The following is a 16,415-nucleotide window of genomic DNA, read 5'->3' on the forward strand; positions in this document are numbered from 1 at the left end:
TTTCCAGCCCCACGATAGCTGCAGGAAAGAGCGGCGCCCCTATAACTCATGCCGCCCCAAGCCCTCCCCTTGCTACGCTACCGAGAAGGCGTGGCTCCTGTTGCTAGTTGGCACTCCGCAATCACCAAAAGTTGAAGTATTACTTAAGATTCTTGCTGCGCAGATGTTTTCATTACACAGGAAAAGTCCACCCAAAAACTTCTGAGAGTTCTGAGCCTAGTTTCCGGGGGCAGCGGCAGGCAGGTTGTAACGTCCACAAAAGGAACAAAGACAAGCTGACGCAGATACATCATTTGTGCAGCACTCACAGTGTTTGTAGGATGCATCCCAGAGAGGGGTACAGGAAAATGGAGTTGAACCTATGCACTAGAATTAGGTGCTGCCAAAGGTATGAATCTTATTGCCTTGCATAAGGGCTCTATGCCTCTGAAAGTTTGCTGGCAGAGCCTGGTGTTGTGCTTCTATTGTATTGTTAGCATTACAATTGCATTTATATAAGGGATAAAGTACTTTTTACTGTACATTCTGAGGATATTGAAACTAACTGAGGAGTTCCATCACCATATAGAAGAATAAGGCCAAAGGTTGCCTTCCTTTATAAGGTCATGGAATTCAGAGGTGACTTGCAATATCCTTATCATGTACCCTGGCACCTAGTGTATGAAGGACTCTCTCCACTAGTGATTCTGGTTGGGGGGAAAAAGATTGGTAGCACTATCATTTGGTTGAGGTGGAAAGAAGAAACCACTTTGGGGAGGAATCCTGGGTTCATTCTGAGAACGACTGTGTCCCTTTAAGCTTGCTTGAAGGGTTCTAGGAGTGTTATGGCCTGCAAATTATCGATGTAGCTAAAACATGTTATAGTTACCATGAAATTTACTTTACAGGAGAGTAATTGCATGAATGCATGGGCTCAAAGGGGTGACTCATGAGTCTGGTAAGGACCACGTTGATTTTCCATACCGAACCAAGATTGACTCAGAGAGGAATGATCCTCTTGAGGCCCTAAATGAAGGTCTTGATAAATGGGATGTCAAAGAGGTAGGATTGTTCTCTGTTTTGCATTTCAAAGAGGAAGGAATGTTACCTCTTTTGCAAGTATGTGGCCATAACCGTTAAATGCAGTCATTTACAAATGTAGGCAAGGCCTGACCTTTGCAGGTGAAGAAGATGGCACATGCTGTCCTGGACACTGGGTTTAGGGTCCAGGTGATTAATGAAGCAATACCAGATGACCCTCTTCCATTTTGCAGCGCATAAGGCCCACATGGTAGCTCTATAAGATTATAGAAGTTGTCCATCCATTCCTGCGGGGGACATTGGTAGCCAAACTTTAAGACCTCATGTGCCGGATCGCTTGATTGAACTGCCCAGAGTGTGTGTGTCTAATCTGGCATTGGTTTTGTGTGAAAAGGACTGGCCTGTTGATGAGTTTCTTGTGGGGCTAATGGATACCTCAAGGATTGTTGATTACTATGGTAGTCTGGCCCATATAGGGGAGCTCAGTATAAGTGTTAGAGATGTTTGCTGCATCTTCCAATACACGTTAGTAAGGAGCGGGAGAGGCAGAAAAGCATACGCAAAGATTACTGATCAGTTCATCCACAGATCACTGCCCCTGGGCTGGAGGTGTGAAAAACTGGAGGCGAAGCTCGGGCATTTTGTATTTTCAAAATTGGCAAATTGGTCTACCTGTGGGGGACCTCAGCACCTCGGGTAACAGCATCGGACTTTATGGCTGGCGGTCCTACTAATGAACTTGTTGCTGCATCCAGCTGAGCAGGTCTGCCAAGTCATTGTCCAGTCCGATAGCTAGTCCGCCAGAAGATGTATGCAGTATTGGAGACCCCGAAGCCAAAACTACTCCACTAATGCTGACAGTTGAAGAGTATGTGAAACCTGGCTTTTGCAGTTAGAACATGGTGGTCATGTTGTGGGTTTGCATCAAGACCACCTTGCCCTGAAAGTCAGGGAGAAAAGCTTTGAGGTCTAGATGTGTGGCTAAAATTTCAGAAGGCTAATGTGCAGACCCCATTATTTAGATGGCCATAGACTCTGGACTGTCATGTCATCCAGTGAAGAATGTGTCTGTGGTAATGGTCACCTGCGGAACTGAGTCTGCAATGGTCCTGCAATGCAACAGGTTGCTGCTGTCCCATCACTGCAGAGAGCAATGGTTGCTGGCCCTTATCAATACTAGATCTTCCTAGTGGCCCTCTGCTTGGGACCATTGTGCTGAGAGGCTATGGAGGCCTGTGTGAGAGACTCTGGCCACACGAGGCCATCTGATCTAGGAGGTGCATTACTCAGACCCTCCAGGATTTCGCGATTTGCCGCGAAATCAGCACTTTTGTAAAAATGCCACGATTTTTACAAAAGTGCCAGCGAAATCAGCACTTTTGTAAAAATTCCGTGATTTTTACAAAAGTGCCAAGGAAATCGAAGGAATGCAGTACTAAATACATGGATTTGTGATTGTGTGAATGAATAGCTAGATGAAGGGGTTAGTACTTGAATGGATTCATGGGCATGGATGAATGAATGGGCAGTGGTTGAGAGGTGCACAACAGACCAAAGGTCTCAGGGTCTCAGGAAGCACATGAAGAAGCCTCAGAAGTGACAATCCACTTGCCAGCAATTTCTGCGAGCAACAAAAACCTGGGCACCAGTAAAACACATGAAAACTGTTCCTCACAAAAAGAGGATGTGTATAATTAGAATAAACATAAAACCACGTTTCTCAGCTCGAATTTGAAAATATACCGACTGTGTAGCAGTCCGTGTGATTCCCAGGATCCTCTTGGTTTTGAAGTTCCCCAGTTCTGTTCACAGATCCCGGATGCTGCGTGGTGGGCCAAGGCATGCACAAGGCCTTATTACAAACAGGAGAGAACCACACATGGAGGGCACAAAGCACTCTACGCGTGAGCTCCACAGCACAAAGGAGAAAAGCCTTTGATGTCACTTTCTGTAACAACATAGAATTTCTCAAGCTTCAGAAAAACATAACTGAATAGTGCAAACGTCCATTGCACATATATATAGAGGTGCATATGGGCATCACCAGTGCAAACTTCCTTTGCACATACATACCGGTTCCTTTGGGCTCAACAGTGCTAACTTCTGTTGCACATATATAGAGTGACTGCAGACATCAGCGGCGCAAACATCCACTGCACACATATACAGGTGCCTATGGTCATAAATAGTGCAAACGTCAGTTGCGCCTATGGGCAGCAGCAGTGCAACTGTCCACTGACCATATATACTGGTTCCAATTGACTTTGAAGGTCGAAATATCCTTTGCACATATATACAGGTGCCTGCGGGAATCCAAAGTGTCATTGTCTGTTGCACATACGGAGAGGTGCCTATGGGCATCAACAGTGCAAACGTCCACTGCACGCATATAGGGGTGCCTATGGGCATCTGCAATAGAAATGTCCAATGCACATATATAAAGGGGCCTCTGGGCATCAGCAGTCCAAGCTTCCCTTCCCCCTCTTAGGGCATGTCCCCATGAGCCTCCTTCACCCTCGGGACATGCAGAGGTGTGGCTCAGCCACAGAGGGTACGTCCCTCACAGAATGGATGTATTTCACAATTTCGTGGCCAATGATATCCATCTGCACATATATGGACTTCACAGTATCAACTACCAGCATGTTACTGGACACCTCGGTGGCAGATGCCTTAACCTCATAAAATATTTTAAAATGCAGACGCTGCAACCAATTAAGTAAAAGAGATTTACGGCCATGCTACTCCTTGTTGCCACTTTCTTTGTGGCAAGGCTTTGAAAAAAAAATATTATTAGTTGAAGGCCGGATTTTGCATCGGGATTGCATCACTTTTTTGGGCACAAGCCCAAAGCAAAATCTAATTTGTTAAATTACATAATGCGCTTAAATGTACTCATGATATACCTGATAAACATATGTGTGAGGTCTTAACATCTGATGTTACTTCCAGAAAGATCACTTCCTGTGATCCCACATGGAATGTCACCCGGCGTGGCATTATGTGCTACGGTGGCACTCCCCATGATGTCCACTTGCCAAATAACTAACTTGTACTGCCTTCATTTCAGCCCCTGTGTGGGTATAAAAGGACCAAGCTCCTTCTAGTCAGTGTGCTACTGCATACACTACCGAAGGGTGTTGTATGGTTGAGGTTCCACCTCATGAGGTTTAATAAATACTTTGTTTTCTATTCCAGTTTCTGTGCCAACTTTTTACTATTGGTCTGAGGACTCTGAGCAAAGAAGGGCGAATCCCTTGCACTGGCAGGCCTTGCTGAGGCTTGCTACGACAAATTGGCGCTCCAACGTAGTGCTCATCGTGGACTCGGATGCCCGAAGGACTGGTCAAGGCGAAGGATTGGAATCCGGCTTTGGACGTGATCACTGCCGGAGGAGACCAGAGTCTTGGCATCCACTGCGTTTTTCCTTTCTTTCTGATCTGACCATCCAGGTGGCGCCAGTCCTCGACTGAGATCCCTTCTGTTGATTCGCCGTGCAGTGACCGTTTGGTCAATTTGAGAACTTGGCAGTAGGAACCTGGACACCATTTGATTGGTAGGAGCCATTTCACGGCACTTCTTGTAAGTTTGAAGCCTTGGATTGGTAAGGTAGTTTAGAAACACTTACTGTGGCATTTGTATTGGCCGAATATTAAACTTGTCCTATGATTATGAACATATATGTGTTGCAATACATGTAGGCAGGTAATGAGGAGATTTTTCTCTACTTCTAAGAATATTTGAACGGGGCAACGTACGAAGAGTACTTTAAGCGTTACTTTGATTATAATACTGCAGAGTTTGCACTATTTTTGGCATCCCTGTTTCCAGCACACTTCGTAAGATGTATTGCTTTTGTAGTGGTACCAGTTTTAAACTCGATGAAAGACAACTGGCCCCCCCAGAGGGGACGCCTAATAGGGATATGTATATTAAATATAGTATTTCGTCCATAATGTACAGCACATTGTGGAATAAATACACCCGTAAGGATCCTGAGTTGCATTGGCCTATGCATGGGTCATTTGATTTGCGAAAGATTCGATATGTGGAGCAACGGATGTTCAAGCGAAAGGCTAGGCAAGACATGTTTGATTGTGTGCGAAAGTGGGAGAAAGAAGTGGGTGAGCGAATGAAGCGTGAACATGCCTTGATTGAAAAAGAACAGCGTAAAAGTGTGCACACAAAAGCATTAGAAATGAAAGATAAAGAGATTAAAGAAATTAAAGAAAGGGAAGATAGGGAGCGTCAGTTACAGGTAAATGGTCAATACGCTATTCGGAGGCCTCTTTATCCTATCCTTAATAAACCTCAAGATAATTTCTTGTTATTAAAGCGTTCTTCACCTCCGTATATTTTTCCCTTCTGCTCCTAATGGGTCAGATGAGGACTCTCCTACAGATCAGGATAAAGCCTGAGACACTCGCTCGATGTTAACTACCGAATGTTCCTCTGAGATTAGATCTGCGGCGCAAAAAGCCGTTTGTGGTACTCTCACTGCTTCTGAACTTCTAGATACTATTAAGAATTGGTCAGAAAAGGAACAGAAATATTTTACTGAGATATTGGCTACAGAGGTTGTTGAGCGATTTAGGAAACATTCGGTGGAAACAGAACCAGCTGATATAGCAGCTGATTGTAAGCAATTACGTGAAGGTTCTTTTGTCTTTTCCCAGGTGTCTGACACGATCAGACACCTGGTTAAACTACGTGATGAAGCAGTCCGTTTGCGGGAGGAGAAAAAGGCAGCAGACGCAGCTGCACAAACATCTCGAGTCAACATGGCACGAGCTCCGACGCTCGAAACAGATAAGAATGCTGTAAATGTGAAACCCATGCGGGAAACAGCACCTTTATATGTTCCTCCTAAAGGAGCAGGTACGAGTGATGATGAGACTTCTGCCGACGCGAAAGGGTACTTTATTTATAATTGGGTTTACACTCCTTGGAATAGAGCAGATGTCATGGCTCTTAAAAATGCATTGTCTGATCCGCGAAAGAATCCAACAGACTTTTATGAAGAAATTGAGGGTGCCATTAGTTCTTGTACTATGAATTTGTCTGACATTGATTTGTTTTTTGGGTTAATATTGCCGCCTGATATGTGGAGAACTGTGCGTAAAGTCGATGATCATGCGGTATTTGGTGCATTGTGGTCAGATATAGAACAATTAGATAAATATTGAAGACCTGCACAAAAACCATGTCAGCTAATTTTAGATCTTCCAGCAGCTATCTTGATTAAATTAAAGACGATTATTCCCCCTAAAAAGATAGATTGGACTATGTTAGCGTCTAGTAAGCAAAAGATAGATGAATCAGTTTCAGACTTCTTCACACGCTTTGAAGAAGCATTCCACGATTTTAGTGGTCAGACATTGACAGATGACACAGGTAGGCATCTTTTTGTCGATAAATATGTCACAAACCTTTTGCCAGAAATAGCTAGTCGCCTAAAGGCGAGTGAAAGTTCATGGACTACCTCCTCTCCGGTTTCTCTCTTAACTATGGCTCAGTATTATGAACGACAAGAATTAGAAGCTAAAGGAAAAGAGGATAAATAATCTAAAGAGTTAAAAACAAAGGTTATGATGGCTCAAGCATATGGCCCACCTTCTAGAGGTAATAATAGAGGAGAACGCAGATCTTATGGTTAGTCTTTTCCTCCCTATCCTCGTGTAGATTTGTCTGTTGATCAGTGTGCATATTGTAGACAATTCGGGCATTGGATTTCTAATTGTCCAGTGCTACGTGCTCAGCAGAGTTCACGTGGTCAGGGACAAGTGAGAAATCGGTCAGGATATTCAGGACCTTGAGGCAATACAAATGATCGTGCTAGGTTTGATGCTAATACACGTGGACAAGAGGGGGCTAATACTTTTGACAGACAGAATCAATATCAAATGTCCGACTATGAGCCATCTAATTTGCAAGATTCTGCTTATGCATAGGATTATCTAGGATGGGGTAAGGAATTAGTTGAAGTTCCAGTACATCAGAAGGGTCCCTATGTTACAGCAAATGTTTTGGGTTTTACTGATCTGTTTCTGGTTAATACAGGAACTACTCGTAGCTCCTTGTCTAAACACTTGATTCCAAGGGCTCCCCTGTCTGGCTTAACTATTACATCAATAGGTTTCGATGGAACACCATCCTTTAAGCCCATTGTCACAGCCACTACCACTTCATGTTGATAAGTTTACTGCTCCATGTCCGTTTTTGCTTTCTCCAAATACACAAGACAATATTGTGGGTCTTGACATGCTCAAATATGTCAGGGCCACAATACGATGTTCTCCGGAAGGAGTACAGGTTATTTTGAATGACAACCACCCCATGATTGAGACATGCTGTATTGTTAAAGAGGACATTGCCCTGGCTTCACTCCCTAGTACTCTGTGGGCTACTTCAGATACTGATGTAGGACAAATGGTTGTTCCGCCAGTACATATTAGTGTCAAGGAGGGTGCTATACTGCCGAGATTGCCTCAGTATAAAATTTCTCGAGAAGGAGAAGAAGCACTTACATGTATTGTAAAAGACCTGATTGAAGTGGGGGTGGTGGAAGAAGTTCCTTATAATGTCTGCAATAGTCCGATTCTTACCATTCTGAAAAAAGATACTGAAACTAAAATGTATAGATTTATCATTGATTTGAGAGATGTCAATAATATTGTAGTACCACAGTTCCCTGTAGTGTCTGACATAACAACATTGCTTACCTTGGTCCCTCCAACAGCCACTACATTTTCAGTAGTGGATTTGAAGACGCTTTCTTCTCAATTCCTATTCATCCTGATAGCTGATATTTGTTCGGTTTTACTTTGAATAATCGATCATACAGATTTTGTAGAGTTCCTCAAGGCTATACTGAGAGGCCTAGTATTTATAGTCAAGCCTTAAAACGACAACTTGATTTCTTTACTTTTACTGAAGGAGTGGCTCTCATACAATCTGTTGATGATATATTGTTGGCAACCAATACACCTGAGCAGTGTGAACAATGTACTTTGTCCTTACTTTCTTTCCTTGCCACACATAACCATAAATTATCACGGAAGAAATTACAATATTGTAGACCCAAGGTGACCTACTTAGGACACCTTCAGTCTAAGGAGGGCCGTGCATTGACATCAGATCGCATTCAAGCAATTCTAGACACTCCAGTACCTTCCACACAGAAATATGTCTGTGCATTTATTGGTTTAACTTAATTTTGTAGGCAATGGATATTGGGTTATTCACACATTGTTAAACCATTGCATGCACTCTTGACTAAGAACACTCCGATTCCTCTTCCTTGGACAGATGAATGTCAAAATGCTTTTCGCCAGTTGAAACAAGCTCTTTGCTCTGCACCAGTGTTAGGCACACCCTATTATACGAAGGCCTTTACACTCTATGTACACGAGAAAGATGGATGTGCATTGTCAGTTTTAGTACAGACACACGGTGACAAGCAGCGTCCCTGTGCATATTTTTCTTCAGTTCTTGACCCTGTTGCTCGTGCGTTGCCTGGATGTTTCCGTTCAGTTGCAGCGACAGCTGTGTCCATACGTCAGAGTGAAGGGATAGTTTTGTCACAAAACTGTTGGTGCTAGTACCCCATGCAGCAGATGCTCTTTTGAATCAGACTAGAACGCAACATTTAACTAGTGCTCGCCTGACAGGATACAAATTGACACTGTTAGCACCTCATATTACATTGAAGAGGTGTGCAACATTAGGAACAGACAAAGGGTCGCATTGACTTGCAAGATACGCCCCTGACAGATGTTGATGGGGAGCTGTGGGTTGATGGATCCTGTTTGAAGTTACCAGATGGCACAACCTCAGCTGCATATGCAATCACTACTCTTGAAACAGTAGTGGAAACAGCTCGCATACCACAGAAGTCAGCTCAAGCAGCTGAACTAATAGCTTTGACACAAGTGTGTGAGCTTAGTACTGATTTATGTGTGAACGTTTACACGGATAGCCGCTATGCTTTTGGAGTGGTTCATGATTTTGGCCTACTCTGGAAGGAAACAGGTTTACTTACATCCCATGGGATGCAGATAATGCACGGAGAATTAGTACATAATCTTTAGACTGCACTTACATATCCGAAGAAAATTGCCATTATGAAGTGTAAGGCACACAAGAAGATCACTGACAAGATAGGACAAGGAAATGCCTTTGCAGATCGTGTAGCTCGTGAAACTGCAATACAGCGAAACACTACATCTATGTACGTAGTAAAATCCCAAGCTGAGCGTTGACATGATGCTAGAGAGGAAGTATTGGATATAGAGAGATCTGCCTCTGTGCAAGAACTTGAGCAGTGGTCCAAAGAAGGAATGTTAGACGATGAGGGTTGTTGGCGTAGCAAAGAAATTAACAAATGGAAGTTACCTGCAGCCTATTTGCAACCTATGGTTCAAATGGCACATGGGCTGGCACATGTTGGAGCTCTAGCAATAACAAAACTACTTACACAAGTTTGGGAGCATCCTGAGATTGCCAGCACAGCTAAAAGAGTAGTAGTCATGTTTGATCTGTAGGCAGTACAATCCTGGAAAAGGGACACAAACTCCTACAGGAGGGTTTGCTACACCAACCGCACCTTTTGAAGTTTTGCAGATGGATTACATCCAACTTGAACGCTGTAACAATCTAAAGTATGTCCTAGTGGTGGTATGTGCCTTCAGTAAATGGATAGCGGCATACCCTACGAAGGATAATACAGTGTTCACTACAGCCAAGGTGCTTTTAAAGTAGTTTTTCCCATGGTATGGTGTTTGCAAACTTTTGTGGAGTGACAACAGACCTCATTTTATTGGACAAGTTGTTGATTATGTCATGAAAGGATTAGGGATCAAACAGAAGTTCTATGCAGTCTTCCACCCACAATCAGCAGGATTAGTGGAGAGGTACCACGCTACTCTGAAATTAAAGTTAGCAAAAATTCTGGCTTCCACATCCTTAAAGTGTCCAGATGCGTTACCTCTGGCATTGCTGTCCATAAGCTTGGTGCCACACTCACGATCTGGGCTCACACCTTCCGAGGTGGTATTTGGAAGACCAATGAATATTTGGGGAGTTCCTAAGCCACGCCCCATACATGATGTACCTTGTGTTCTGTTGAATGATTATTTGGCACAATTAACTGACAGTTTGATCTCTATTCATCAACAGGTTCGAGAAGCTCTTCCAGACAGATCTACAGGTGAGACCCATGACCTCCATCCCGGTGAACAGGTGATGATCAAAGCCTTCGACAGATTGAACAGCTTGGAGCCGAGGTGGCAAGGTCCGGAGCAGGTGCTGTTGGCTACAAGGACAGCGGTTAGAGTGACGAACAGAAAGAATTGGCTCCATACCACGCACTGCAAGTGTGTATCGCCCGGCTTGGTGGAACCTGCTATGCTGACTGATCATCAAGAGATTCTGGAGACGGAGAAAGGTCAAGCTATCTCACCAGACGAATCTGCAGAAGCCTTCCCGGACCACGCTATTCCTGGAGCATCGCAATACGATTTGAGACCAAGAAAAGAATCTGCAGTTTTGAAAAAGACAGGTTGAGCTACCGCCCTGGGTTAGCGGAAACGGAATGCCGATATGACAGGGGGGGGACGGAGAATCAACCCTGCGTAGTGTAGTGACACCCGTCTTGATCTTGGGTGAAGAAATCAGCGGCTGCCCACGGGATAAGAGCTCCAACGATTGTTTCAACGAGTTTGCAGAAATATTAAATTATCACTGTTGCTAAAATGCTCAACAAGCGAATCATTTGTGCTGTAGGGTTTGTTGTTGCTTTGGTGGTTATGGCGATAATCACCTGGTTTGTTGAGAAAGTGGCTCCTGCTCGACAGCTTTTTGTTGCCCCTACGCCGGTTCTAGTGGAACATTACTATTTTACGCTTCCCTATCATGAACAGAAGCATCGACAATCCTACCTAAATAACACCTTTATCTAGATGTTGCATCATACACATAATGCCACGAATACCACCAATTGTTGGGTGTGTGGGATGATACCTGCACACCAAAAGAAAGGAGGAACGCCTTTTATTCCTCTACCGTTTTCCCAAAGTGTTTCATGTCAAGCTTAGTATCCCCTTTTGTTTGCTTATGGAAATCCTTCAGTAGTTGGAATAATTTTTCAATTAAATAAAGAATGTTACCAAGATAAAGACGGTTACCCTCAAGCTAAAGGGACTGAATGGGATGAATACCAACCGGACAATATTTCAACACCATATGTCTTCACAAATGTGAGGAATATGAAGAACATTGGACCCTTTGTGATTTCTGTAACCAGAGCAAAATCATATGTATGTATTGGCAGTGTTGGGAGAATTCCCGTAGGACGAAGTGAATGTATTTGTGTACTGAACATTGAGGGCATAAATAATAGTAGTTTTATATCGTCGCACAACACCCATTTTGAAGTAGTGTGGCTCACTGGTTAGAGGCGGCAGACCCGAGAGCAGAGGACGGCCCGGGACCAGGGTTCGATTCCCGGCGCGGCAGGTTTCTGGACCAGGGTCAGCGGACTCGACAATTCTCTCGCCTCGGTGCCCACTCTGATCAGCGATCACACTCGACAACTCTGGGCATTAGCTTGCCTCATCTTCACTAACGGCCCCACCAGACCGCCGGGGATGCCTGGTCTCACCCTGGAGATACCCATTAAGGGACCATCTCTCAGGGAAGCCAGGAAGGGTTTCGCAGCGGTCGAAGCGCCTTGGGACCCTACGGGTAAGTAGTGCGCTATATAAATGCCAATACATTTACATTTACATTTTGTGTGCGGTAATAAAGGATATTACCAATTACCTGTTGGTTGGTCAGGGGTATGTTATATATCATTTCTGTTACCACCTGTGTTTTTAGCACCTGCATCATATCATCGTGACCTGAAACTGTACAATGATATTTCTAAGTATAGATATAAATGGACAACAAGTACTATCGAGATTGATCAGACAGACACCACTCTGCAACAATATGTTGATTTCAATTTTGGTTTGAATTTCTTTGTGGGTGCTGCATTGAATAGCAGGAAAATCAGACGATTGACTCGTGTAGTGGAAGCTGCCACCAATCAGACAGCTGTGGCACTTGGGAACATTACAGAAGAACTGCAAATTGCAAGAATTGCAGCACTCCAAAATCGAATGGTGCTTGATGTGATTTTGGCTGATCAAGGTGGTGCATGCTGCATCATCGGTAGCAGTTGCTGCGTTTTCATCCCAGACCACTCACCTTCAGCTTATGACGCAATCTCTAAGCTACATAAGATTGCTGCAGACATTCACCCAGAGACTGGTACATGGATATTTTCAAACTGGATATGGACACTTTTTACTTGGGGCTGGAAGCTACTGACTATTCTATGTATACTGCTGGTGATACTATTTACATGCTGTACTTGTATACTATGTGAACCCATGATTTGCTCCATGTGCATTACTGTTTGTATACCTGCAAAAAGAGGTATTACAAAAGACCAACAAATGCTAAATAGTGAAGTTACTGAGATGATGAACATCAATGTACAGGATGCAGATCTAGATTACACTAGACAGACAAATGTCTTCAGCTAATGCTGAAAGGGTCGTCTGTTGTAAATTAACATCGATTAGATTAAGCATTAGCAGAAGACATCCTGTATTTAGAGATTATCTTGTCCGTTTATGGAATCCATTTTGTATTTCTGTCGGCCATTTTGTTTGCCATGTGCTCACCATATGCTCTGTCCTACCTTCCTGTTAACTGCTCTTGAAATCTGCCTAGAGACGAGATATATTTATCCTCCTTTGCTTTGCACATGCCCAGTAGAGCTTACAGCTGTTCTTAACTTGTAACTGTCAAGATGTGTCCACCAGAATTAGCTTACTGTCAGCCCTTCCCGCTTGTTGCTAGCACACTCTCTGCATGACCTTATATGTATTTGAAACCAACACTCTGTGTCTTGTATCGCCTTCATTTCAGCCCCTGTGTGGGTATAAAAGGACCAAGCTCGTTCTAGTCAGTGTGCTACTTCATACACTACCGAAGGGTGTTGTATGGTTGTGGTTCCACCTCATGAGGTTTAATAAATACTTTGTTTTCTATTCCAGTTTCTGTACCAACTTCTTACTATTGGTCTGAGGACTCTGAGCAAAGAAGGGTGAATCCCTTGCACTGGCAGGCCTTTCTGAGGCTTGCTACGACACTACCTCACTCAGGAGGCCAAATAGTTTGGGATTGCTGCGTTTCCCTTCAGATGGAACGTGACAAGCCAGTTCAGGCCATACTGTTCCTATTGGAGCAGCGCCTGATCGGATTTGCACAGGGTTGGTCCATCTCTGTAGAAGCACAGTGAGCAGAACCCGACAGATTGGAATGTGACCTAGATTTATTAGCAGTGGATGAGATTAATTCAAGCATTCCACTTTTCACTACATTGGTTTTCCTATTTTATAACACATTAATTATCAATTCGCAGGGGCATCTTAAGGAATTTGGGGGCCCTGGGCTAAACGTGGTTTGGGGGTCCCTGTTCACAATACCTTTGAATTTATGATCCAGTCTCAGCTTTTTCATGCACTCTTTGGCCAGGTCACTGACAGTGCACAGGCACACTCCAGCAAATTCTAAATGTTTTTTAACAATATTGTAACAGCAGCAGCTCACTAATATTTCTGCAAATAATCTTTCTGAACCCTCCCATTTCTCATATGGGATGTCTTGTTTTGATCTAAAATGTAAAAAAAAATGGATGTAGCATTGCATAAAACATAATCACAATATTTATCTGCAAAATGTCTTTAATAGACTCTCACACATACCCCACGTTAAAGATAAATGAAAGGAAAACGGTAATTGAAACAATCTGTTTGACAATTATTCAAGGTCATCAGGACGAGACTGTCTGCAGAACAGAGCTAGCTCTATTAGGGGCCCCATCAAAGGCTGTGGCCCTGGGCCGGAGCCCACTTTGCCCAGGCCTTAAAACGTCTCTGTCAGTTCGCTGTCATTATTGAAATATGCTACGATCTTGAATATTTTAAAATGCAAGAAACCAATTTTAGGTCACGCTACATTTACCAGGGCAGATTCATTTACAAAAAGGTAACTAGACAATAACACAATTGGTGGAAATAAAATAAAATAAAAATAAGTAACATTCAGCAGCAGCACCCAGAGCTCTTACCTTCTGAGCAGAGGCTGCTCTCTTCTCCTGCTTTGCTTTCATTTCTGCTAGGAGCCCGCTCCCCATCACCTGGATTCCATATCTGCGTCCTCCTTGTGGGCTGCCTTTGCTTTCGCTCTTTTCAGCCTTCAGACCATCCTCCAGATGTTGGTTTTCATCCAGGGAATCTGGCGTTTTTAACTCTTCCGAACATTCTGTGCTGCCACCGCCCCCTCCAACGTTGCTGCCACCACCACTGGCACTGCTGGTGGTAGTGCTGCCACCCCCGCCAACTCTACTGCTGCCACTGCCACCGGTGCTGGTGCCAGCAGGACCAGCACTGCCACTACCAGCACCACCCACACTGATGCCCAGGCCGCCAATCTTACTGGCGCCACTAGTACTGCTCGACCCGGGACTGTCCCCATTTTGTTCCGGGATTTTCATCTCCTTCTTGGCCGTGTCTTGGGCTGGGCTCCTAACAGACGCCCGGGATGACGCGTGCTCGTCGGTCACAGTCACGGCCTGCGAGCGTTCAGATTTAGTTCTAGATTTGATTAAGTTGAGGAAGCCGCTTTTCCTGGAGTCCCGTTTTTTCTTGTCTTCGCCTTCACCAGCGTCATGGGAGTCGGACGTTTTCAGTGATGGTCGCCTAACATAAATGAAGAAAAAGGTTATGACTGGCAGTACATTCATTTATTAATTATTTATTAATTTATTTATCCACAAAAGAGATGTTCAGTTACGTAATACAGGCATCTGAAGGTCAGATATGGAAGTATTTGTGCCTTTTCGTGCCAAAGGAGTGCATGTACTTTTACATTCAGGGCCACTAGTACACCACTTATGGAAAGTTTGCCTTTTTCAGCTAGCACAACATTATGGCAAAATATGATCACAAACTTTATAGATAACATTTTAAACCCTCGTAACTAGGGTACCGTTCTGTAGTTTCTTGAATGCGCTGAGGACTATAGTAGAGGGGTTTGTTGTGTGAAACCCATTCTTTTACAGGGACCACTGAGGAAGTACCTACCCCTTAGTCCTCAGTTGTTGCTCTTCAGTGATCCATATTGGCCAAAACTATCTCACGGCCACAGATGCACCTGGACTACAATGATTCACCAAAACACGTTTTTTTTTATTAAGGTTTCATTAAATTAGCACAGTTAATTAAAACCATTGCTATAGTGTCAACATAGCGCAGTTACCACGTTAAAAGCAAAAACTAAGAAAACCATCAAGGTTTAGGTTTATATACGTATAACCAACAAGAAAATCTTGTAGTTACCATTATAATCACATAACAGGATTCCAAAGCCAAGAATAAAATAAATTAGTACAGGAATACTAGGACAGGGGACGAAAAAGGTCTGTGATAAGTTTTTTGGGAGGAGGAACTGGAAGAGCAGGGGCCGAAGAGGGTAAAAAGAGATTGTCCAGGAGTCTCACATATTTTCAAGTCCTTACAGCACTTGAGTGTCTAAGGAAGTAAAGCAAAGGGCCTATGCCTCCCAACATGTTCTGATGCCCCATTATAAATATAAGGGTTTTAAAAGAAGATTTCTGGGAGCGTCATGGGCGGGACAACAGCACAGAAGATGCAACCATGATTCAGACCTGTAGTTGCACAGTCTGCAGGTCCACTCCTCACTTGTTGGAGCCCATCGGTTGAAGGCAGTGGAACGCAGACCTAGGAGGCGCATGAACATTATGTTCTTCCAGGCCACTGCGTTCAGATTTTCCAAGACGTAAGATTGAGGTACCCCAGGGAGGTATGAGATATTCAAGGGAAGCAGGATAGTTGATGTTTTTAGAACCTGGGTGTCCATCAGTGGGAAATTTGTCTGACCTGCTTATTGATAACCTTTTTCCAGACTGTGTATGGAATAGTGTCTGCGGTTAGTAATGAGTTATCTATGTCTAGCGTTCTTATGGCCTTTATGATTTGACGATTCCACGGATTCCCAGGGCAGGCAAGAGATTCCTTTAACCGGGCTTTTAGGGTGTTGTCTGCGGCTTTTAGTGTCCTTATAAAGTATTTCAGGGTATCTGCTTCACAGAAAATAGATTGTCTTTGAAGGCCCAGCTCCAGCCAGTAGTAGTCTTGCCCTGTGGATGAAATTCGGAAGATGGAAGATTTTTTTAGAAATGGAAACTTGGGCGTGGTCGAGACTTGCCAAGCATGCGCCAGGGAAGGCCTGATGCCCATAGTTTACGGCGGGGAGATGAG

At 43.8% G+C, this 16,415-nt stretch overlaps 1 protein-coding gene across 2 annotated transcripts in view; it reads right to left on the reverse strand.

Moving 5' to 3' along the window:
- Window positions 1-16,415, reverse strand: part of CARMIL1 (capping protein regulator and myosin 1 linker 1) — a 994,750-nt gene that overhangs the window by 82,213 nt on the left and 896,122 nt on the right. For both annotated transcript variants that reach the window (XM_086965173.1, XM_086965172.1), the window contains exon 33: window positions 14,204-14,834. In XM_086965173.1, coding sequence (XP_086821299.1) covers window positions 14,204-14,834 — 631 coding nt within the window. The remainder of the gene's footprint in view (window positions 1-14,203; window positions 14,835-16,415) is intronic.

This window comes from Lissotriton vulgaris, chromosome 4_1 (assembly GCF_964263255.1).
Source record: "Lissotriton vulgaris chromosome 4_1, aLisVul1.2, whole genome shotgun sequence".
NCBI lineage: Eukaryota > Metazoa > Chordata > Amphibia > Caudata > Salamandridae > Lissotriton > Lissotriton vulgaris.